Source organism: Plecotus auritus (assembly GCF_963455305.1).
Source record: "Plecotus auritus genome assembly, chromosome: 1".
Classification (NCBI taxonomy): Eukaryota; Metazoa; Chordata; class Mammalia; order Chiroptera; family Vespertilionidae; genus Plecotus; species Plecotus auritus.
This window is the reverse complement of record NC_137770.1, coordinates 116,576,196-116,601,004: the sequence shown is the minus strand read 5'-3', so window position 1 is coordinate 116,601,004 and position 24,809 is coordinate 116,576,196. Positions and strand designations below refer to the sequence as shown.

Sequence of the window (24,809 nt, the reverse complement as noted above, 5' to 3'; positions counted from 1 at the left end):
CCAGTCCGAGACGCTGCCGCCGCGCCGTGGCCATAGCCGATGCCTCCTCCTCCGCTGCAGGTCCTGGAGCGCCCGGCAGAGGTAAGCCGCGCGGACCCGGGTCTCTCAGCCGCGCGGGAGCAAGGGCGGTAGCAGGTGGGACGGAGTGATGAAAGGGAGGCAGGTGTGCTGGGGTAGATGTGAAGGCGCCAGCCGGAGGAGCGCGGGGGGCTGCGGGGCTGCGTAGGAAAAGTGAGAGTGCTGGGAAGAGACCGGAGACGCCCAGCGCCCATTAGGGTGATTGGAGGTAAAGGGATGAGCCGAGTAAAGGCCCACAGGAACTGAGGAGGCAAGATAGGTGGGATTGGGCGATCAGAGAAGAGTCAGCGAATTGGCTACGAAGGCTTGGTAGAAGTAAAAGTGTTAGGGCTTGGGTGGGGGCAATAAAGAACCGGGGTGGGGGAGTAACCAGAGAGGGAGGTATGGGCCTTGAAGGGGACCGAGGCTGGAGAGATCAGCGGCGAAGGTAGAGGGAATGGTTCAAAGCGAGGCTGGGTTCAAAGCTGCGAACAGTCCGTTGCTTCGTTCGGGTGGTCCGGGAACTTTAGGGGAAATGGGGGAGGGGGCCGTGTGAAAGGATGAAGTGGCTTAGGTATCTGAGACAAGTTTCTAAATGTAGGTAGGTGGTATTGTTGCTTGGACCCACTGGCTGCTTAGGAACGGGAAAAGATGGGCTTTTGGGGGGTGGTGTGTATTGAGTTGTAGAAATGAATCATTTCATTCTTACTAAAGAGGCTGTGAGACATCCTCCTCTGCTGGGAACAGCATACAGAAAAGACGGTGCCACCAGAAGCAGTTTGTTCAGTGACTGGCAGGACTTGGTTGAAAAAATTCCTGCTCGTGATTGTAACGATTATAAATAAATTTTAAATGGTCAACGAATTATTTCCTTTATTTTTTGTTTAATTTTCTTTGATGCAAATTGTTTTTGTTTTAAATGAACACGTTGGCTAACTGGATTTAATGTGGGTGTAAATCTTTTTCTGCTTTGTTACACTATAAAAAGGGCTAAAGCGGAATAAAATTATGCTACAGGCATAACACACTTTCTAAGGGCTAAGAGAGAATTAAAGGTAGTAGGAGGCAAGTTGGAATTTGACTCTCAGAATACAAAAGGCAAAGGCAGTGCTTCTAAGATAAACAGAAAATTCGGCTTTTATCTCTATTTTTTTCCTAGCTTTAAAAATTAGACCTTAACCCATTAAAATATTTATAAATGCAAGCAGTTTTTATTGCTAGGGATGTGATTACTTCCCCATGAATTTTTGAAGATGCTAGGCATTTAGTTTTTTTTAACCTTTCTACCCAATCCTAAAACAACGGAACAATGCATATATCAAGTCCCAACTTGTTCAGTGCATTCTCCTTTCATGTGATGATAACATTGTACGCCATATTGCAAGCCCTGTTCACCTAAATTTTGCCCAGGCATAGTAGTAATCCCCATTCAGTTATGGATCATTGCCGACGAAACAACTCAAGTGACTATTATTGGGGGTAGGAACTTGGAGAGAAGGGACTGGGGAGTGAGAGGAAGAGAGCCTGTGAAAGGGGTGTGATTTGGGGACTGATTGGTAAGAATGCCGATGAATCAGCCCCCAGAATACTTTTGACCTAAAAGCCTTTTCTTTTTGTATTCGTCACAGAATATAGTAGAAGTGAATCAGAAGGAAAGGGGATGTGAAGCATTTACTTGGCTGTTTATAAATAAGAACCATTAACTTCTTTATATAATATTGATATCTGTTTTAAATTGATTAACTTTAAAATCTCCAGAGGAATTCTCCCATTTGTTCTTGCCTCCTTTGGGGGGGGGGGGCATACTTTCTTTTGTTGTTGAAGTTGGATACTTTTTGAGGCTATAATGTCCAGTTGGTATGGCCTAGCCCACTTGTACAGCAGGCTGGCAGTTTGATTTGGAAAATTTGAAAAGTTTAGATTCAAGAGCAGTTTGCTAATTCTTCTTTTCTATGGAAAGAAATCATTCTGTCTGCCTGATAGCTCTGTGTCTAGCTTGGATGATAATTTCTTTCTCTAATGGGCCTGAGAACATAAGCAGTATTTTCTCTTTTGTAAGCAAGCCCTTCTTTTCCTTTATTATTATGGTTTTCACACACACAACCTTTTTGTTGTTGTTAATCTTCACCTGAGGATATTTTTTCCATTGATTTGTAGAGAGAGTGGAAAGGAGAGATGGGAAGGGGGAGGGAGAGATAGAGAGAGAAAGAAAGAAACATTGATGTGAGAGAAACACATAGATTGGTTGCCTCCTGTACACACCCCAATCAGGGCTGGGAATCAAATGAATCTGAGACCCTTGAGTGCGTGTGCTGATGCTCTAACCACTGAGCACACCGGCCAGGGTGGTAAACACAACCTTTGTACAGTGCGAACCAGTTGCCTTTCCAGTAATAAACAGATTAATGTTTTGTAATACTGAAGGAGAGAGATCAGAACACAAATGTTTATAGACTTGATTTTGTCTTGATTTACTTCTTTTTAAACCTGCAGTACATCACTACTGAGATTCATCCCATATTCCCCTCTTAAATTCTATTCCTCTTCTTCACAGCCTCCCTACTTACCCACCCACCCCTGAAACTCTCACCACTCACTCATCTTAAAATTCAGGTTTAGGAGCATATGTTTAGTGTTCAGAACTCATACCCTTTACTGGAGAAAAGAAAGCCTTTTATACCTGTTTTACATAGTTGTGTTTTTTTTCCCCTTTTTTCTCCTTCTTTGTGGTTTCTATTAATCACTTAAGGTTTAGACCCAGTGTGCCTGCTGGGCTGTGCCCAGGTTCAGAGCCATGCCAATCGGTGGGTGAAGCACTTGAGGCCCTGATGGAACCGCTGCAGCAGCAGCCACCGCAGCAGCAGCCACCAAACCTAGCTCCTCTGGGGATGGATGCCAGAGAGAAGCAGGGACAGCAGATAAGAGAAGCCCAGTTCTTATTTGCCCAGAAGCTGGTCACACAGACTCTCCTTTCTGCCACATCTGGGCGGCCTTCTGGCAGCCCTTCCCAGGGTCCCGTAGCCAAAGTTCCTCCAACCACAGCAATGACCCGAGTTTTTGAACGGAGCAACGCAAACTCAGAGCCTAAGGAAGAGGAGGGAGGCTTGGAAGATGAGGATGGGGATGATGACATTGTAGAGGTGGCTGAGCAAGAGGCCCAGGCCGCTTCAAAATATTTCCATGGGCAGAAAGTTGCTCGCCAAGACCCCAGAGTGGCACCCAAATCTGGTCTCCTTCCAGCACCAGGGCTCCTACCACATGGACAGCAAGCTCAAGAAGACCATACCAAAGATGCTGCCAAGGCCCCACCTTCAGTCTCCACAGCTGGGCAGCCAGGCTGGAATCAGGATGAGCATCTCAAGCAGGTCAGTCTTTCTGGTGTGGGGGTCATTTGTTCTTCCTAAAGGCTAGTCAGAGAGGGATACTGGACTGTCAGGGCCAAGGGTCTGTGCCAGTCTATGCCTTCTCACCCTACTTCAGTGACCAGTAGCCTAGGCATGATCTGACTTTCAATTTTTTCGTCATACTTGTTTTCTAGATTAAAGCAAAGAAATGTGTAAGTTACTACTCATATAGATTGTTCCAAGTTTGAAGTAAAAGACTATCAATAGAATCTTTTTTTTTAAAGGAAGGATAAGGTTGCAACACTTAAGAGGGATATCTAAAAATGAGATGCATAACTCTAATTACAGTTTTTCTAGTAATAATGTAAAAGAACAATCTTGCCTAAGACAGTTTCTTAGCTCCAGACTAACCAGGATCATGCTCTTTTGTGTTTGTGTGTGTTTTGTTTTTTTTTGGGGGGGAGGGGGATCATGCTCTTTAAGGACAGTTTTGTTGTTTTGCTGCTAAATGTAGCTGATAAGAAGAACTTGCATTGTGTATGTTTTCTAACAAAGAGCCTTGTAGACAAGATTTCATTTCACAGGAAAGGGCAGACATCAAAACTCCCATTTTAGCCAAGGCTAGCTTGTGATTTTTAAACATAACTAAGCATTAGTATCATCTAGGGAGCTTTAAAAAATATATAGCCCTAGCCAGTTTAGCTCAGTAGATAGAGTGTTGACCTGCCGACTCAAGGGTCCTGGGTTCAATTCTGGTCAAGGGCACACGCCGGGTTGTGGGCTCAATCCCCAATGTGGGGCGTGCAGGAGGCAGCCAGTCAGTGATTCTCATCATTTATGTTTCTATCTCTCTCTCCCTCTCCTTCCCTCTCTGATCCCAATAAAAATATTTTTTTAAAAATATATATATATAGATTGCAGGGTCCTAATGAATTATATTTGGAGGTGGAGCCTATGGAATCTGTTCTCAACCAAGCCTTTGATTCTAGTTCCTCTTTTCTTTCTGACCTTCAAAGCAATTTTTCCTCTCCCAAAGAATGGGAGAATGGGAGCAAAGTTAAGTTGTTCCAGGTAAAGTGACTTATTGGTACTTAGGCAGGGAGCTCATGATAAAGCTAGTAATATCTGCATGTTCCCCAAAAGCACATACTCTTCATGTGGTCCAATGGTGCTGTTTAGAAATCAGTTTTGAAAAGCTGTGCATTTTTATTGATTTCAGAGAGGAAGAGAGAGATAGAAACATCATTGATGAGAGAGAATCATTGATTGGTTGCCTCCTGCGTTGAGCCTGAAACCCAAGCATGTGCCCTGACTGGGAATTGAACCGTGACCTCCTGGTTCATAGGTCGACACTCCACTCCGGAGCCACACTGGCTAGGACTCTACATCTCTCTGAACCTGTGTCTTCTCACAGATTTTTAAATTTTTTAGTGGCTTAAAAGGGAAATTTTATTGTAATCACTGGTTGTGAAATGGCAATCATAATACACCCTTATGAAAAATTTATAGAAGTTATCAAACTTACTTGCTAACAGAGAGATATTTAAATATTTTGTGAATTTACTTGCCAACAGGAGAAAAAAAATAGAAGGGGAGTAAAGGCATTTTATGGCTCCATGTTTTCATTCTCCTGTTGACATACCTTTTCTCTTGTGTGATCCAATGCTGAACTCATTGGTAAAGAAGTGCCACATTGTGAAAAGGTGAGTGAACTGAAGCAGAAGAGAGTGCAGAGTGTACCAGGGAACATTAGCACATCCTGACAGGTCTAATGCATGAAAGATGGCACCTTCTTTGTTAATTGAAAAGAAATGTAAAATGAGAGAGATAGCAAAAAAATATTAATAAAATAAAGGTTTCTGTCCTTTCTCTCTTCTCTTTCCTGACTTATGACAGCACACTGTCATGTTTTACAGACTTGAATTTTCATGTATTATTCTGATACTGTCTGTAGGGAGCCTAGAATGGGCTGCCGGAGAGAGTCTGTACTGAAAGTTCTTTCAAGCGAAGGACTTCTATCAGGCCTGCTGGGGAATAGGAGGACAGGAGTATGTCATGAGGATTAACTGAGCTAGCATGTGGTTGGTAGTAGTGCTCCTGGGGCTCTTTTTTTTTTTTAAATCCTCACCAGCGTATATTTCCCCCATTAATTGTTTTTAGAGAGTGGAAGGGGGGAAGAGAAACATCAGTGTGAGAGAAACTCATTGATTGGTTGCCTCCCATTGGCACCGCTACTGGGGCCAGGGATCGAGCCTGCAACTGAAGTACGTGCCCTTAACTGGGAATCAAACCCTTTTGTCAGCAGGCCAACGCTTTAAATACTGAACAACCAGCCTGGGTTCCAGGTGCTCTTTAATGCAATCAGTGCCACCTCTGCTGATTCTGTACAGACCTGCTCTGAGGGAAGATGCTGAGACACATAGAGGTTTTCCCTCAGATCTCCAGGGAGGTAGTGACAGAGATAGGACAAGGATCAGAAAAGCCCAGCTTCCACGACAGCAGCAACCTGGCCGCTAGCCCAGACCTGCCTCCCAGCTGATTGCTCTGGTTTAGCAAAACATCTGTGAGTTGCCGGCAGCCCCCACCACTGCTGGGTGGTTGGCAGGGTTCCATGCTGGCTGATGAGTCAGCTCATAGTGGTATCCTGCCCTGACAGCACTGGGAAAGTTCAGGCCAGAGCAGCTGGGCTGCCCCTGCCTTGGCAGCTGGCCAGCCTTTACGTGTGTGCAGTTGTTCTTAGAAAGTGCAGCCGCGTGCGAGGAACAAGTGGAGCTCCAGAGCCTGTCTGTCTCCAGGAAGTGCGGCAGGTGTTGAGGTCAAGCCATTAGAGCTTTGAAAAAAAGAGACTCTTCAGAACTGGCGTGTGCGTGCACACATGTGCACTCAATGGCAGACACCCAGTGCTGTTTTCTAGACAGCAGTAGCCCCATGGCTCACAGCTCAGTGCTCAGAGGGACTGGCTGTTGGCTACTGAAACTCTTGAGTTCATTTTAAGTCTCTGATGCATACTCACTAATTATAGACTGCCTGGTAGAGCACTGCCAAAATGTTTTATAAATGCCAGTTTAGCCGCCCTAATCTCGCCCCCTGAATTTACCTTCCCCCTGGATTTGGAGATTAGGAATTGGGTAACAGTGACTTAAAACCTTAAACGTATACCTTTTTATCCTTCTGAATTTAGTTTTACCAAATCAAGTTGGTCTGTGCCCTCCTTCTTTTTCTGATCCTGCTTTTGAAGCAGTAAACAATGTGGGGATTTAAAAACCTTTTTTAAGTTGTGCTTTGAAAGAGGGGCTATAAAGATAATATTGGGAGAGCCTATGGAAACCATTAGGATCCACGAAGACTAGTTTTTTGTTTTTTTAAATGTCCAAAGTCTTTTGTTTCTTAAGCAGTTACTTAGTAGAGAACAGAAATAAAGGATCTCTTGCTCCAGTGATTATTACAAAGATTGACACAAATGATCTTATTGTTAATGTGCTGCAGTGTTCATTTTGTTCTTTTATACACAACAAACTTTTAGAGAGGCTTCTCTGGGCCAGGCCTGTGCTTCATGGACTAAGGCATGCTTCTCCCTCAAAGACCTCATCATGGTCTAGCAGAGGCAGTGTGGGAACCTCAAGAGAGGATGGGTTTTGGGTTGCAACAATTTCACTCTTTCTTGAAGCCCAGCTGCTCAATCTGGGCTATACTACAGATACTTTAATTTTTAAAATAATTTTTTATTTTTTAAATATGTTTTTATTGATTTTAGAGAGAGAGAGAGGAAAGGAGAGAGAGAAACATCAATGAAATCTTTTTTTAGAGCATGTGAAGTCAAAATAATTTAATGAATTCTCTTTGAAAAAACTTTTAGAAAATAATTGCTTCTCAAGCCTGGATCTTTAGAAAGAGTGTAGGATTCTCTGGCACCAGAGTGATGGCAAGATGAATAATGCCACTGAGCCCAGGGTGCTAAAGCCAATCAGATTTCAGTGGGCAGAGTTAATAATTGTAAAACAAGTCAAGAGACAAAGAGCTGAGTGGCTCTTCTCTCAAGGGAGATCAGAAGAGCCCTGTCAGCATACAACTGACTGTGGGGGGGTATTACTGGCCTTCTTAGGGTTGGTTTTCTGTCCTCCTGAAAAGAGGGTAGTTCAGGCATTGTTTGTCTTAAGCCCATTAGTGGAGCCAAATTTCCAAAGGGAGCACAGACTCCCTCCCATAGAATAGAAACATGAGTGATAGCTTGATAGGCATGTGGGAGCCAGAGTGCATGGGTCTGATTTTCTGCATACTTTTGGCAGTCACTTCAGTTACTGAGTGTAGAGGGAAAAAAGGATGACTGACTGCTTGGTCTCCAGAACCTGTTACAAAGAGTTCCTCTAAGTAGTAAGGTGTGTTCTCTTGGGTTCAGCCTGCTTTTCTTGGTGCATTCTGCAATGCATGTCTTTGGAACATTAGATGCTTTTTGTAAAGATTGTGCCAACTATTGCCTGGAAAAAAGTAAGGTCAAAGCTTTCCCCACTTTCTTTGTAGGATTATCTTGCCTGTCCTAGCATCTAGAATCACAGTGAATCCATCTAGGTCAACAGTTTTCAATTGAAGGCGATTCCCTACCTCTTCCTGACTCCGGGGTTGTTTGGCAATGTCAGGAATATGTTTGGTTATCATTACTGGGATGAGGTTGGGATTGGGGGATGTGCCACTGGCCAATGGTGGCTAGAGATCAGGGATAGTATTAAGCAGCCTACAATACACAGGAAAGTCTCCCACAACCAAGAATTATCTGGTCCAAAATGTCCCAAAGAATGGTAATCCTCTCCCACCATAATCAGGGATTGATTTTAAAGATATTACACAGATGTGGTGTATTTGTTTTGATTTATTTTATTATCTCCCTTCCTCCCAAGGTATAGCAAGCAACTAAAAGCCATCTTCCTATAAACACAAATTATAATTTCTCTTTATATTTGCTAATACCCAAGCCATTTATCTGCACCCTCTCAGAGTCATTTCAGATTTTCCTAAAATTTCTTCTGTATTGGATCCATTTAGACTTTTCCCCCAAGAGTTCAAAATTATCTGGAATCAGACATTTTCATGTATTTTTTCATTAAGCTCTAGATCCTATGTTTAAAAAATAAAGATAATTTCAAAGGTGGAAGGAGAATATGAGTGTGGCCCTAGCCACTTTGGCTCAGTGGATAGATGTCAGCTGTGGACTGAAGAGTTGTGGGTTCGATTTTGGTCAAGGGCACGTACTTTTGATGCAGGCTTGATTCCCCAGCCCTGGTTGGGATGAGTGTGGGAGGCAACCAATGGATGTGTCTCTCTCACATTGATGTTACTCTCTCTCAGTCTCTCCCACTCCCTACCACTCTCTAAAATATCAATGGAAAAATATCCTCGGGTGAGGATTAACAAAAAGAGAGAGAGAGAGATTATGAGTGTGAAAGATCTTTTTAAAATGAACGCTGTCATACAAAAGTTAGGTTGAATTGTCATTAGCATCTGAATACTTTTTGGAGCTATAACTTTTCAGTCTTTATTACCTTTGTAGATTAGATGCTCCATAAATCCTAGACACTGCTCTAAAACAACTTCTTTTTTCTACAGCTGTGACCAAATTCTAGTATTCTAGAGTTCTCTGAAACATTTTAGGATTGTGTGAGCTGAATCCATTGCACTTTTGTAGCTGCTTCTTCAATATTAAAATAGGATGTGTGCATATTTCTTTAGGTAGAGGTAAACTTTATTTATATTAAAGTCTTATAAATACAAGATCAGTGATTTGGGTCCTAATTCTTGCACCCGTGTCCCAAATCTCATGCTTTCTTAATTTTTAGGGACTTGCTCTACTAGTGAACCTACATTTCCCTGACTCTTTGGACTAACTCTCTTCTGAAGCCCTTTCCACATTCACAAATGTTCTACTATTTCCCAAATTAAAAAAACAAAATAACTCCTTAATAAATCTGCCTGATTTGATTGTTCTAAGGAAATGAGAGGTCACTTAAAAACCTTTTCCTTCCAGCTTGTTCTATAGTCCTGTCTACCCATTCCTCACAACAAAGCTTCTCAGAGGAATTGCTTGCACTCCTTACCTTTACTTTATCACCTCCTACTCACTCTTCAACATTCTTCAGTCTGGATTCTCCCATGTCCCTGAAGTTACATTTCGAAAGGCTGCCCAATGACCACCATGTTGGTAAGCCTAGCCTGCCCTCACTTTATTTGATCTCTCAGCATTATCAGATACAGTCGACCCCTCTCCTTAAAACATTCCCTTTTGCTTTCTAGAGCCCCTCTATTAGCTTATTTTCTTTTTCTTCCCTTATCTCTTTCTTTTTCATCTGACCTAGAACTCCCAAGTTCCCCAGGGCTCAGTCTTAAACTCCCTTCTTTTCATGTTCCCCCGGGGCAATTCCTTTCACTTTCATGGCTTTAAATACTGGTCTGCAAGCCTTTGATTCCTGTACACATTGTTTGAGCCCATGTTCCAATGTATATATATATTCCCACCTATTTTATTTATTTATTTTTAAAAAATATTTTTATAGATTTCAGAGAGGAAGGGAGAAAGAGAGAGAGCTAGAAACATCAATGATGAGAGAGAATCATTGATCGGCTACCTCCTGCGCGTCCTCTACTGGGGATCGAGCCTGCAACCTAGGCATGTGCCCTGACCAGGAATCAAACTGTGACCTGCTGGTTCATAGGTTGACGATCAACCACTGAGCCCCACTGGCCAGGCCCCACCTGTTTTCTTGACATTCCACTTAAATATTTTATTGGCATCTCAAGTTTAACACATATAAAATTGAACACTTGGTTTCCGACTTACTCCCCCACAATTATTTCCTCCTTTATTTTTCTTCTCTGCAAATACGTTTCTATTGAGTTGGTCATTCATATCAGAAAACTTAGTATTTACTATATTTCATACCTCTTACTCTGTTATTCCATCTGGTGATGTTCAATCCATCACCAAGTCTTATCAATTGTTCCATCTAAATATCTAAAATCCTGCCACTTTTTTGTCCCCGCTGTCACCTACTTAATCCAAGCTATCTACCTACTGCTATAGATATCAACTAGTTTGTCTTCCCTCTCCCTTCTAATTGTAAAGGCTCCAAATCTGCATAATCTGATCCCTGCCTGCTTCTCCAGCCTTATTTTTGTCAATGTCCGAACATATCACTGTGCTCCAACTACCCTGGCCTTTGTATATGCTACTCCTTCTGCCTAGAACACTCCTCCAGCCTCTTACCCAGTCTTTAGTTTTCACTTTAACATCACTTTCTCACTTCCTGTCAAGATGGCCAGATACGTACATGCGATACTGGCATCCTCCCACAACCATGTCAAATTACAGATAAACTATAGAACAACCATCATTTCAGAACTGCGTGAAATCTAGCTGAATAGAAGTCCTACAACAAGGGATTTAAAGAAGAAGCCACATCGAGACTAGTAGGAGGGGCGGAAATGCAAGAAATGGGCTGGTTTCACACCCATGTGTGGTGGATAAAAATTGGGAGGTATATCTTGGATAAAGGGGTACCCCCTGAGGAGCAAAGGTCCCAGCCCCACACCAGGTCCCAAGCCCAGGGTTCCAATGCTGGGAAGAGAAGTCCTCATAACTTCTGTCTGTAAAAGCCAGTGGGAATTAAAGTTAAGTGAGACAGAGGGCTGCTGGAGTCCCAGACAGTCCCTTTAATTTTTTTAAAAATTGGTTTTAGAGAGAGGAAGGGAGAAAGAGAGAGAAACATTGATTGGTTGCTTTCCATACTTGCCCCGACTGGGGATTGAACTCACCACCTTTTGGTGTATAGGACAGTACTCCGACCAACTGAGCAATACCAGCCAGGGCGAATGTTCCTCTTAAAGGATCTGCACATGGACTTACTCTGACTCACTCTTTCTGAACTCCAGTGCTGGGATAGCAGCTTAAAAGGCACCAGGGACATATGGAGAGGAACTGAAGTGTTTGGCATCAGGATGAGAGCTGGGGGGAGGCAGCTTTCTCCCAGACAAAAGTAGTGTCAGAGGCCATTGCTTCTTTGATGAGTCCTTCCCCCACAGAGGTGGTAGGCAGGCACCATATCTGAGTCTCCTCAACCTGGCTATCACTGTTTGCCCTGGTGAATCCCTGAGACCCTGCCCCACCAAATTTGTGGGCCCACCCAAGTTGTTCCCACTGCCTTTTCCATATGAGTTACCCATCTTGGCTTGCACTTCACACTTTCCTAAAATCTCTCAAATGAGTAGCATCTAGCCACACTGTTCCCTGTACCACTCACTAAGTAAGTGCCCCAGGCCCAGCACTAGCAGCAGCCAGCCACAGTTTGTGGCTTGGCCTCTCCTGGGTACCTCCAAGCCCAGCACAAGTGGCAGCCATCTAAAGATCACTTTGTAGCGCAAGCCTGGTGGCCCTGGGCAGAATACAGGCAGTGGATAACCTTGGACTGCAACTCCTGGAGGATCCCAGAGCCAGCCTGTGCACCCAGTGGACAGCTTCAGACCATGTCAAAACACTGCTTGACCACCTTCACAGTGACACACTCAAGGGGTAGACTTAAGTGGGCACCACAGCCCCTCTGAAGTAAGTCCTACTCTGTGGAGTGGGCCTCTGCACAGTTGATCTTCCATGATGGTCAGTGGTCACAGACAGTCCTTGCAGCAGATTGGCCTGGGGATGGCTGTGCCATTGGACCCTACAGGACACCTATTACATTAGGCCAAGTCCAGGGAATATAGCAGCTCTATCTAATACATAGAAACAAACACAGGGAGGTTGCCAAAATGAGGAAAAAAAGAAACACATCCCAAATGAAAGAACAGAACAAAACTTCAAGAAAAGAACCAAACAGAGTGGAGACCAGCAATTTACCACATTCAGAGTTCTAAACACTGGTTATAGGGATGTTCAATGAATTTAAAGGAAGAGTACTTGAACTTAGAACTTCAACAGCATAAGAAAGGACATGGAAATCATAAAAACCAGTCAGAAATGAAGGATACACTAACAGAAATGAAGAATAATTTACAGGGAATCAAGAGTAGAGTAGATAAAGCTGAGAATCAGATCAGCAATTTGGATTATAAGGAAACATAAAACACCCAAACAGAGCAGCAAAAAGAAAATAGAATCCAAAAATATGATGATGGTATAAGGAACTATGGAACAACTTCAAGCATACCAACATTTGCATCATAGGACTGCTGGAAGAAGAGAGAGCAAGATATTAAAAACCTATTTGAAAAAATAATGATAGAAAACTTCCCTAACCTGGTGAAGGAAATAGACATACAAGTCCAGGAAGTGTGAAGATTCCCAAACAAGATGAACCCAAAGAGACCCACACCAAGACACATCATAGTTAAAATGCAAAAGGTAAAACACAAAGAGAATCTTAAAAGCAGCAAAAGAAAAACAATTGGTTACCTGCAAGGGACCTTTGCAGGCCAGAAGGAATTGGCAAGAAGTATTCAAAGTGATGAAAAACAAGGACCTACAACCAAAATTACTCTATCCAGCAAAGCTTTTACTTAGAATTGAAGGACAGGTAAGAAAAAGCTAGAGTTCATCATTACCAAACTAGCATTATATGAAATATTAAAGTGTCTTCTTTAAGAAGGAGAAGAAAAAAAAAAGATAAAAAATATGAACAGTAAACCGTGGCCAGTGAGGCTTAGTTGGTGGGAACATTGTCTTGTGCACCAAAGGATTGCCAGTTTAATTCCTGGTCAAGGCATATACCTAGGTTGTAGGTTCAATCCCCAGTGGGGGAGTGTATGGGAGGCAACTGATCAATGTTTCTCTCATACATCAATGTCTCTCCCTCTCTCTCTCTCTCTCTCTCTCTCTCTCTCTCTCTCTCTCTCTTTCTTTCTTTCTTTCTCTTTCTCTCTCTCTCTGTCTCTCTGTCTCTGTCTCTCTCTCCCCCTTTCTAAAATCCGTAAAAACATATCCTCTGGTGAGGATTAAAAAAAAGAAAATAGAACAATAAAATGGCAATGAATACATATCTATCAAACGAATCTAAAAAAGCAAAATAACTGAAGAAGCATAAAAGAAGCAGGCTCATAGGTAGGGAGAACATTTTGATGGTTGCCAGATGGGAGGGGGTTAGCGGTATGAGTGAAAAGGCAAAGGGATTAAGAAATACAAATTGGGCCCTGACCGGTTTGGCTCAGTGGATAGAGCGTTGGCCTGTGGACTGAAGGGTCCCGGGTTCGATACTGGTCAAGGGCATGCACCTTGGTTGCGGGCACATCCCCAGTATGGGGTGTGCAGGAGGCAGCTGATGGATGCTTCTCTCATTGATGTTTCTAACTCTCTATCCCTCTCCCTTCCTCTCTGTAAAAAATCAATAAAATATATTTAGAAAAAAAAAAAGGAAGAAATACAAATTGGTAGTTACAGAAGAGTCATGGGGATGTAAAGTACAGCAAAGCAAATCCTATCTAATGAAAGAGTAATATGCAAATTAACCATCACTCCGCAACAAAATGGCGGCACCCATAGCCACAAGATGGTGGCGCCCATAGCCACAAGATGGCAGTGCCCAGTCCTCTCAGCCCTGCCGGAGTCCCCCAGTCCTGGGGAGGGTGGCCGCTGAGAGCGGGCAGCATGAGCGGCCTGGCGGAATGCTGCCCAGAGGCCCTCCTGATCCTTTATAAAAAACAAAAACAAATTCACTCCTCACAGAGTGATCCCTCACACACACACCTGCAGCCTCAGAGTCTCAGCCTTGGAAGCGCCTGCACCCCCACAGAGTGATCCCCTTCCAGCGGCAGCCTTGGGGTCTCAGCCTCGGAAGCGCCCGCGCCCCCACAGAGTGATCCCCCCATACACACCTGCAGCCTCAGTGTCTCAGCCTCGGAAGCGCCCACACCCCCACGGAGTGATCCCCCCCACACACACCTGCAGCCTCAGGGTTTCAGCCTTAGAAGTGACCATGCCCCCACAGAGCGAACTCCTCCCAGCAGCAGCCTCGGGGTCTCAGCCTAGGAACCTTGCGCATCCCCATGGAGTGATCCCCCCCCACACACACACCTGCAGCCTTAGGGTCTCAGCCTCAAAAGCGCTCGGGCCCCCACGGAGCAATCCCCTCCCAGCAGCAGCCTCAGGGTCTCAGCCTAGGATCCTTGCGCATCCCCACGGAATGATCTCTCTCTCTCTCTCTCTCTCTCTCTCTCTCTCTCTCTCTCTCTCTCTCTCTCTCTCTCTCACACACACACACACACACACACACACACACCACACACACACACCCCTACACCTGCAGCCTTAGGGTCTCAGCCTCGAAAGTGCCCGTGCCCCCACGGAGCGATCGCCTCGCAGCGGTAGACTTGGGGTCTCAACCTAGGAACCTTGCACATTCCCACGGAGTGATCCTGCCCCACTGGCAGCCTTGGAACTTCCCTTGACCCCAGCCGAGTGATTAGAGGGCGGGGGCGGTATCTGGGCGATGCTGCCCAGCAAACTTCTCCCATTGGATAGAAACTTCTGACTGGGTTAGGGAGGTAAATGGGTTTTGTTTAAAATCTTTACAAACCGCAAAGGAAATGTCTGAGGTAGGGTTTCACATCGGAAGTAACATACAACTAATTTCTGAAGGCAAACTGCAACATTGTAGATACATGTAGTGGTTTGGAGGTTGGGCTCTGCAGCGGCGGTGGTGGGTGCTCCCTGCCCTGGTTCCTCAGCACCTCGGGCAGGGTTTGAGCCCACCCTGGAAGGCCTTTTCCCCTACAGTTTTCACCAAGGCAGGGAGGTTTTGTAGACATGAATAAGAAGTGTCCACGCACAAGTCCTGAAGATGCCGGGGCCAGCAGAAATGACAAACAAACAGGGAAAAGAGCAAAACCAGAAACACCACCGATCCCAACATAGATCATCTTTTTCTTCAGATGACGGTGTGTTTCCCTCTTCTTCGTCTTCTGGAAGCGAGACAGATTCAATTACTGAAAATTCTACCAACGGAAAAGTTAAGAGAAAGAGAGGACAGAAAAGGAGAAAAGAAAGAAAGGACAAAAGATGAAACATCAAGAAAAAGAGAAGGAAAAAAGGAAGAAACAACCACATGATATCACCTTTCCAAGGTCTCATGAAATTCCTGTTTAAGGAGTTTATTTTATGACACTTTTAGTTTGGGTTTACATTTTTACTGGTTTGTCAAGACCACGGCAGGTACAGTGTCCAATATGTTTTTTAAAAAATATATTTTATTGATTTTTTACAGAGAGGGAGAGGGATAGAGAGCTAGAAACATCAATGAGAGAGAAACATCGATCAGCTGCCTCCTGCACACTCCCCACTGGGTATGTGCCTGCAACCGAGGTACATGCCCTTGACCATAATCGAACCTGGGGCCCTTGAGTCTGCAGGCCGACACTATCTACTGAGCCAAACTGGTTAGGGCTGTCCAATATGTTAAGGAAAAAACCCTATCTAATAAAGAGGGAATATGCAGGGGTGGGCAGTTGGGGGAGACCAGGCTGGCAAGAGAGGGTAGTTGGGGACGATCAGGCCAGCAGGGGAGCAGTTAGGCATTGATCAGGCTGGTAGGGGAGTGGTTAGGGGGTGATCAGGCTGGCAGGCAGAAGCAGTTAGGGGCAATCAGGCAGGCAGGCAGGCGAGCAGTTGGGAGCCAGCAGTCCCAGATTGTGAGAGGGATGTCCGACTGCCTGTGGGATCAGGCCTAAACGGGCAGTCGGACATCCCCCGAGGGGTCCCAGATTGGAGAGCGTGCAGGCTGGGCTGAGGGACACCCCCCCCCCCCAGTGCACGAATTTCGTGCACCGGGCTTCTAGTATAGTCAGTAATATTCTAATAGCTATGTATGGTGTCAGAGGGGTACTAGATTTATCGGGATGAACACTTGGTAAATACTTGGAGTGTACACCTGAGACTAATAATGTATGTCAACTGTAATTGAAAAATAAAAAATAATTTTAAAAGTAATTAAAAAAATTACTTTTTCAGAGGCACTGTCTTTACCTTTAGGGTAGATCAGGTTGTATGCTGTTATTGAACACTAGTGACCTGGTGCATGAAATTTGTGCACATTAAAAGGGAATTAATTAGAGGAAATATTTTAATATTGCCATTTGCCCTTTCTCTATAATAGAAGTGTCAGAGATGAAAGAAAATTAGTAAAATGTATTTGAAAATCTCCCTCTCTCCTGTCAGAGTCTGGGGCGTGTCACGGGACCCATGGTCAAGGCCCCACCCACCAGCTCGTGCCTTGAAATTGTGTGAGATCCCAGACCTGGCTGGCCCCACCCCCGTCAAGCCCTGCCGGATTGAGTGGGGGGGGGGGGGGCGCAGCTTCAGGTCCTCTGTCAAGCCCCGCATGGCGGGGGGCGCAGCCTCAGGTCCCCCGGCCTGGTGCCAGGGCGGGGGGCACAGCCTCAGGTCCTCCAGCCTGGCACCAGGACAGGGGATGCGGCCTGAGGTCCCCCAGCCCGGCACCGGGGCATGGGGTGCAGCCTCAGGTCCCCTGGCCGGGTGCCAGGGCGGGGGTCACAGCCTGAGGTCCCCTGTTAAGCCCTGCCAGGTGGGGGGCACAGCCTGAGGTCCCCCATCAAACCCTACCGGTTAGGGGGTGTGGCCTGAGGTCCCCCAGCCTGGCGCTGGGGCAGGGGGGCGCAGCCTGAAGTCCCCTGTCAAGCCCTACCAGGTGGGGGACACAGCCTCCAGTCCCCTGCCCTGGCCCAGCACCATGCAGCTTCAGGTCCCTGCTGATTGCTCGTTAAGGCTCGTTTCGGAAACTCGGCCTCCGCTGTGGGCACAGCCATCTTGTGTTACGGGATCCCCACCTCTGCTGTGGGTGCAGCCATCTTGTGTTATAGAACCCCTGCCTCTGCTGTTGACCCACCATCTTTGTTACAGTGTGATGGTCAATTTGCATATTCCCTCTTTATTAGATAGGATTATACTTTTATCAGAGGCCCTAGTGCACAAAATTCGTGCACGGGGGGAGGGGGGTGTCCCTCAGCCCGGCCTGCATCCTCTTGCAATCCGGGACACCTCGGGTAGGGTCCCTAGGCCTGGGCAGCAATCAGGACCTATTGGGGCTTTCCTTGCCCTGGCTGCTGGCAGCTGGCCCTGCCCCCGCCACTGCCACTGCTTGCCATCTGTGTGGCGCTGCCCCCTACCTCCCCCGCCACTGGTTGGTTCCCTCTGCGGGCAACAGGCATGGGGTGCAATCGTTTGGCTGGCCTGGGCCTCCCTCTGCGGGACTATCATGGGGCAATGGTGGGGCCCCTGACCAATCACATCACACCTGCCTTGGCTGGCCTGTCGCCAGTGCATGTCATAGCATGGTCGTCCGGATGGTCGTTCTGCTGTTTGGTCATTTGGTTGAGTTGCATATTACGCTTTTGTTATCTATCTATATATAAAAAGCCAGTATTCATGATGACCAGGACGACAAAATGACCGGTCACTATGCAGTGCATTGAGCACCTCACAGCCCCTTCCCCCCTGCCGGCCTGCCCCTGATTGGACTCTCCTATCCCGATCAAGAGCGGGCTGCACAAAGCCTGCACCCTTCCTGGCAGCCCCAAGTCCCTGGGGTTAATTCTGATGGCCCTGCCCAGAGCGTAGAGGCGCCTGATGGGCAGGGACAGGGACCACAGGTGTCCAGGGCGCACTGCAGAGTTGGCAAGGAGAGGAGAGGGCCTGCAGAGAGGGAGGAGGCAAAGCCAGCAGACATCAGCCCAGAATCCAGCCCTTCCCTCCGGAGGCAGTTGGCCCTCAACCCAGAACCCCAGCCTGAATGGGAAGAGTCCAAGGGAGGCTTCAGGAAGCTCTACACAGAGCTGTGTTGAGAATGAGAGACTTTGTGAGGCCCTGACCAAGACCAAGCTGCTGGCTGGCGCAGCTCAAGGTGGAGCTGGAGCGCACCATGCAGAGGCAGGAGTGCTTTGCAGAGAGGCCGGCCCTCCTGGAGCTAGAGAGATTTGAGCGCAGGGCCCTGGAGCGCAAGGCCGCTGAGCTGGAAGTGGAGCTGAAGGGCCTGTCCAACCTCTGGGCGGCTCCTGCGTTCTCTAATTAGCATATTACCCTCTCCAATCTGGGACATCCCTCTCACAATCCAGGACTGCTAGCTCCTAACTGCTCATCTGCCTGTGCGTGATCACCCCTAACTACTCTGCCTGCCAGCCTGCTCGCCCCCCCGCTCCCCCGCCAGCCTTCTCGCCCCCAACTGCCCCCCCCCCCCGCCACCGGCCTGCTCACCCCCAACTGCTCCCCCTGCCAGCCTGATCGCCCCCAACTGCCCCCCACTGCTGGCCTGCTCGCCCCCAACAGGCCCCTCCCCCCCGCCACTGGCTTGATCGCTCCTAACCGCCTCTGCCTTGGCCCCCCCACCATGGCTTTGTCCAGAAGGACATCCGGAAGGTCTCTCGGTCTAATTAGCATATTACCCTTTTATTAGTATAGAACAGTGGTCGGCAAACTCATTAGTCAACAGAGCCAAATATCAACAGTACAACGATTGAAATTTCTTTTGTGAGCAACATTTTTTAAACTTAAACTTTTTCTAACGCCACTTCTTCAAAATAGACTCGCCCAGGCCGTGGTATTTTGTGGAAGAGCCACACTCAAGGGGCCAGAGAGCCGCATGTGGCTCGAGAGCCGCAGCTTGCCAACCACAGGTATAGAAGATATCTTAAGCTCAGTTCTCTGGTATGGTGTCAGTTTAGAGAACTGGTATGGTGTCAGTTTTCTGAAATTTATGATAATATCCTTTGTATGATCAATTTCTTTAAACTCTCCATGTGTGCTTGGAAAGAATGTATTTGATAGATATGGGTTGTAAATCTGTGTTGGATCAAGCTTATTATTATTTAAATCTTCCTAATCCTTTTGTTTGTGTGATCAGTTTTGGAGAGGTGAATCAAAATACTCCAGTTTAAGACTGGTCTTGTTTTGATTAGTGTATTTAACTCATCTTCTGATGTACATTTTTTCTTACACATTCCAGTCTTTATGAGATCACATTTAAAAGACTTATAATCTGTCTTTTTTATTAGGTTAATTTAATTAGGTTTAATTAGGTTCATTGTTAGGATTGATGATATATTTGTTAGTTACTTTTATATTTTAACTTGCATTCTTGATTTTTTTAACACTACTTTCAAATAATGCTAGGAATTCTAGTTTTTCTGCCAGCATTTTACTTTCAATTTGTTTTAACCCCTCCTCCAAATTAGTCCCTCTGCTTTCCCCATGGTCAATATTTATTTAGACTTCCCAGGAGTTTATCCATTTCTTTACTCATCATTACTTCTTACATGCCCCTGTTTCCCTTTTGACTGGCTCTGTCTTTTCCTTTTTTACTAACTCTTTTAGTGATTTGTATGTAGTAAACTCAGTCTTGGTATGTCTGAAAAGAGTTTTTAAAATATATACCTTTATTTTGCTCTTACTTAAATTTATACTTTTATTTTGTACAATTATTTGCAGCTTTAGATTCTAGATTGACCATTAGTTTTCTTAACACTGTAAGGATAAGATTCCATTATCTCCAGCAACTATTTTTGTTGTTGAGAAGTCTATTTATTGTAAGTCTAATTGTCATCTTTGTGAATCTTTTTCTGTCTTGGAGCTTTAAAATATTTTATTTTTGACTCTGTTATTTTGTACCGACTGCAGCATTTTAGGTTTGGACTTAATTTTATTTATCCCACTTGGACCTTGGTCTGCTCCTTCAACCTGATATGTTTGTGTGTGTTGCGGGGAGGGGGGTAGTTCTTTCATGACTGTTTTTTTTTAACCATTACATTAATAGAAGTATTTGAACCTTCTCATTCAATCTTCTATGTACCTTTTCTTTTATAACCTTACTAGAGGCCCGATGCACAAAATTTGCAGAAGAGTAGGCTTTCCTTCCCCCCGGCTGCCGGCACTGGCTTCCCTCTGGCACCTGGGACCCGGGCTTCCCTCTGACTGCTGGCAGGCATCTAGGACCTGGGCTTCCCTCACAGCCCCGGCTTCGTCTGGAAGGTCGTCCAGTCTAATTAGCATTTACACTTTTATTATAATAGATGTCATCCACCCATATTTTGGGGATATATTCACATTCTATTTTACAATTTTTAATTATCTTCAGTTCTGTCTGTTCTATTTTATATGTTTTTTAAAAATTGTTTATCTTAGTATTGTGTCTAATTTGTATACATTTTTTGGCTTTCAAAAATCTGCCTGTTCTTATCTCATGGTTTCTATTTTTTCCTTTAGCTCTTTGAACATCTTTAACTGTTAAAAAACTTTATATTATGGAACTGTTGAAACTTTTTTTTTTTTTTTGCCAAAAATGAGAATGCTAATAGGGACTCTTTGTATACAAGCTGCTAAAAACTGCAAGGAAATCCACAAAAATTCTAAGAATGTGGCATTTAAAGGTACAGTGGTGCAAGGAAAGAGTATCTTCCTGTCTCTGCACTCATGCCACTAAAATCCTTTACTCTCAGCTCCAAGAAATGGCTCCTTTTGGAAAGGCAAGTTAGCATTTTCCATAGAGTCATTTATTCGAGTTTCTTATGTTCTTGTGATGGTTTGGATTAATAGGGCTATCAGTTTCTTGACAAAGAAGAATCACTTTGGAAAGGGCAAGTGGGAGCGTCCTCCTACTTCCTTGAAGCTCTCCTGCCTTTCTAGAGTCTTCTCTATTAGAACATACAGGTGAATAAGGTTTTTTAAAAAATTTATTGGGGTGACATCCTCCTATATAATAAAAGCCTAATATGCAAATTGTCCCCTCGACTGGGAGTTCGACCGGGAGTTTGAACAGGAGTTCGACCAGGAGTTCCACCAGGGGCGGGGCCGGCGGCAGCAGGTGGCCAGGGGAAGGGAAGTGCCCCTAACCTGCAGCTGCTAGAGACCCTACCTGTGTACGAGTTTCAAACACCAGGCCTCTAGTTGGATAATAGAATCGTATAGGTTTCAGATGTACAGTTCTATAATACATCATCTGTGTATTGTGTTTACCACCTCCAGTCAAGTCTCCTTCCATCACCATTTATACCCCCTATATCCTCTTCTGTTTTCCCTGAAACTTTTCATTATGGAAATCTCAAGCATGCAAAAAAGGAAGAATGGTAATGAATTATCTGTGTCCTTTACCCAGCTTTCTCAACAATTACCAACATTCTGCCATTCTTTACATGTTTTTTAATTCATTTCAGAGAAAAAGGGAGAAGGAGAGCGATAGAAACATCAATGATGAGAGAGAATCATTGATCAGTTGCCTATTGGGGATCAAGCTCACAACCTGGGCATGTGCCCTAGTTGGGAATCGAACTGTGACCTCCTGGTTCATAGGTCGAAGCTCAACCACTGAGCTACTTCAACCGGGCTCTGCCATTCTTTAAACATTCTTATAAAGATGCTTTCAGATGTTTTATTAGTATAAAAGTTCTCTTTGTATCATGTTACTCTAGCTTACTGATGGTTTGTTTCCTCTTGTGGTTCATTTTTGTTTCCAATGTAAGCTCATTTTGAATTGTAATTTGTTTTCATGGGAGTCTCATGTGCTTTGTATTACAAAAGCATTCCTAAGGGGAGTTTGTTTTCTCTTCTGCTGGTGCCAGCAAGATTAGCTGGCTGTCCTGGGTTTGGGGTAATATGAATTTGGAGTCCACATCTGTGCCTGGGGAGAGCCTGGGTTTTCATTTCTTATAGATCCTCTTTTTCCATAAGGACTCTGACAGATGGCAAGGTTCCTTGCTTCTTCTCCAGGCTGGTGGGCAGTTTTTTAGGCCCCAGTTACAGGGAATGGGAGTGTAGTCCTTCATGGACCTCTGCTTTATGCATCTAAGTTCTGGTTCCTGGTGTTCAGGGGACCTTCAGCCTAGACTCTTCTCCTCTGTGGGTGGTTAAATCCCCATTCCTCAGCCCTCAGCTCTTAAAAACTCTGTCCCTGTCCTATTCTGCCTTGAGCCTTTCAGCTTCATGGCCTGCTCACTGCTCGCTGCTTTCTTCCTTTTTGTTTCTTACACTGTGCACTCTGCTTTCTTTCTTGGTTTTAAACTTAGGAGGTGTGCAATGTTAAATTTTATCTTGCATTTCTAAGTGAGGTTTTCTTTGGAGATTATCCTCATCCATGGTTTTTTTGCTTCGATTTTGATTAATAACTTAAGACTTTTTGACCTCTCGTGTGCCGGGTACTTGCCTTATTTCATTGGGTTGTGTGAGGCAGGCCCTGATATTATCTCCCTTTATGTGTTTGTTTTCTTTTACAGGTAAGGGAAGAAGGTGACAGTAGGCTGCTTTTACTTGTAGTTGGAAAGTTGAGCTATGAACCCATGCAGTCTGACTTCAGCCTCACTTCATCTGAGACTCCCTCTCACTCTATTCCAGATAGAGCAGGGCAAGGATAATATTTTCTTTTTTCTTTTTTTTTTGGTATTTTTATTGATTTCAGAGAGGAAGGGTGAGGGAGAGAGAGATGGAAACATCAATGATAAGAGATAATCATTGACCAGCTGCCTCCTGCACGTCCCCTACTGGGGATCGAGCCTGCAACCCAGGCATGTGCCCTTGACCAAAATCGAACCTGGGACCTTTCAATCCGCAGGCAGACACTCTATTCATTGAGCCAAACCGACTACAGCAAGGATAATCTTTTCTTAGTGGTTTCATTACTTTAAAGGTACTGGTTTATTTTTTCTGATTGTCAAAGTAATTCAGACTCACTTTAGAAAATAGGGAAAATGTAAATATTTGTAAAGAAGAAAATATAATTGCCACAACCACGTTACTTAGATATATAACTATAAACATTTTCTTTTATTCCCTTCGTGATTTTTTAAATAAATCTTTATTATTCAGATTATTACAGTTGTTCTTCTTTTTTCCCCCCATAGCTCCCCTCCACCTGATTCCCACCCCACCCTCTGCCCTTACCCCACCCCCACTGTCCTCATCCATAGGTGTACGATTTTTGTCCAGTCTCTTCCCACACCCCCGCACCCCTTTCCCCCCAAGAATTGTCAGTCCACTCCCTTTCTATGCCCCTGATTCTATTATATTCACCAGTTTATTCTGTTCATCAGATTTTTTATTCACTGGATTTTTAGATTCACTTGTTGATAGATAAGTATTTATTGTTCATAATTTTTATCTTTACTTTCTTCTTCTTCTTCCTCTTCTTAAAGAATACCTTTCAACATTTCATATAATACTGGTTTGGCAATGATGAACTCCTTTAGCTTTTTCTTATCTGTGAAGTTCTTTATCTGACCTTCAATTCTGAATGATAGCTTTGCTGGGTAGAGTAATCTTGGTTATAGATTCTTGCTATTCATCACTTTGGATATTTCTTGCCACTCCCTTCTGGCCTGCATAGTTCCTGTTGAGAAATCAGCTGACAGTCGTATGGGTACTCCCTTGTAGGTAACTAACTATTTTTCTCTTGCTGCTTTTAAGATTCTCTCTTTGTCTTTTGCTCTTGGCATTTTAATTATGATGTGTCTTGGTGTGGTCCTCTTTGGATTCCTTTGGTTTGGGGTTCTCTGCGCTTCCTGGACTTGTATTTCTTTCACCAGGTAGGGGAAGTTTTCTGTCATTATTTCTTCAAATAGGTTATCAATATCTTGCTCGCTCTCTTCTTCTGGCACCCCCATAATTCGGATGTTGGTACACTTGAAGTTGTCCCAGAGGCTCCTTACACTATCTTCAACTTTTTGGATTTTTTTTTCTTTTTGCTTTTCTGGTTGGGTGTTTTTTGCTTCTTCGTATCTCAAATCTTTGACTTGATTCTTGGGATCCTCAAGTCTGCTGTTGGATCTCTGTATATTATTCTTTATTTCAGGCAGTGTATGCTTAATTTCTAGTTGGTCCTTTTACATATCCTTGAGGGTCTCACTAAATTTCTTGGCAGTTTCTAGAAGATTATTGGAAAATCTTATAACCGTGGTTTTGAACTCTATATCCAGTAGTTTGCTTTCCTCCGTTTCTTTCATTTGTGACCTGTTTCTTTGTCTCCACATTTTGGCTGCTTCCCTGTGTTGATAGAGTGGCTTTGTGTGCTAGGTCTCCTATAGGGCCCAATGGCTCAGCCTCTCTAATTACCTGAGGTGGACACTCTTGGTGCACCCTTTTTGGGCTGTGTGCACAGTCTTGTTGTAGTTAAGCCTTGATTGTGTTGGTATCACTGGGAGGAATTGACCTCCAGGCCAGTTGGCTGTGAGGATCAGCTGTGTCTACGATGGGAGAACTTATGTGCTGGAGACACCCTTATGGGGCAAGACTTGCTTCAGTGGGGCTTTGGTGCTCACTGAGTCTGCCCCCTGAGTGTGTCCCTTATGGATCTGAGGAGTTGTAATCTGGATGGTCCCACTCTGACCATGGGGTACACTGGCTCTTGGATCTCTAAGGAGGTACTAATTTAGCCTTTGCCTGAGGCC

The 24,809-nt window shown here is 44.7% G+C and overlaps 1 protein-coding gene across 1 annotated transcript in view; it reads left to right on the top strand.

Moving 5' to 3' along the window:
• The first annotated feature begins 8 nt into the window (after positions 1–8).
• Positions 9–24,809, top strand: part of ARID3B (AT-rich interaction domain 3B) — an 83,192-nt gene continuing 58,391 nt past the window's right edge. The window contains exons 1-2 of the mRNA XM_080659204.1: positions 9–81; positions 2,807–3,422. Coding sequence (XP_080515330.1) covers positions 2,886–3,422 — 537 coding nt within the window. The 5' untranslated portion in view covers positions 9–81; positions 2,807–2,885. The remainder of the gene's footprint in view (positions 82–2,806; positions 3,423–24,809) is intronic.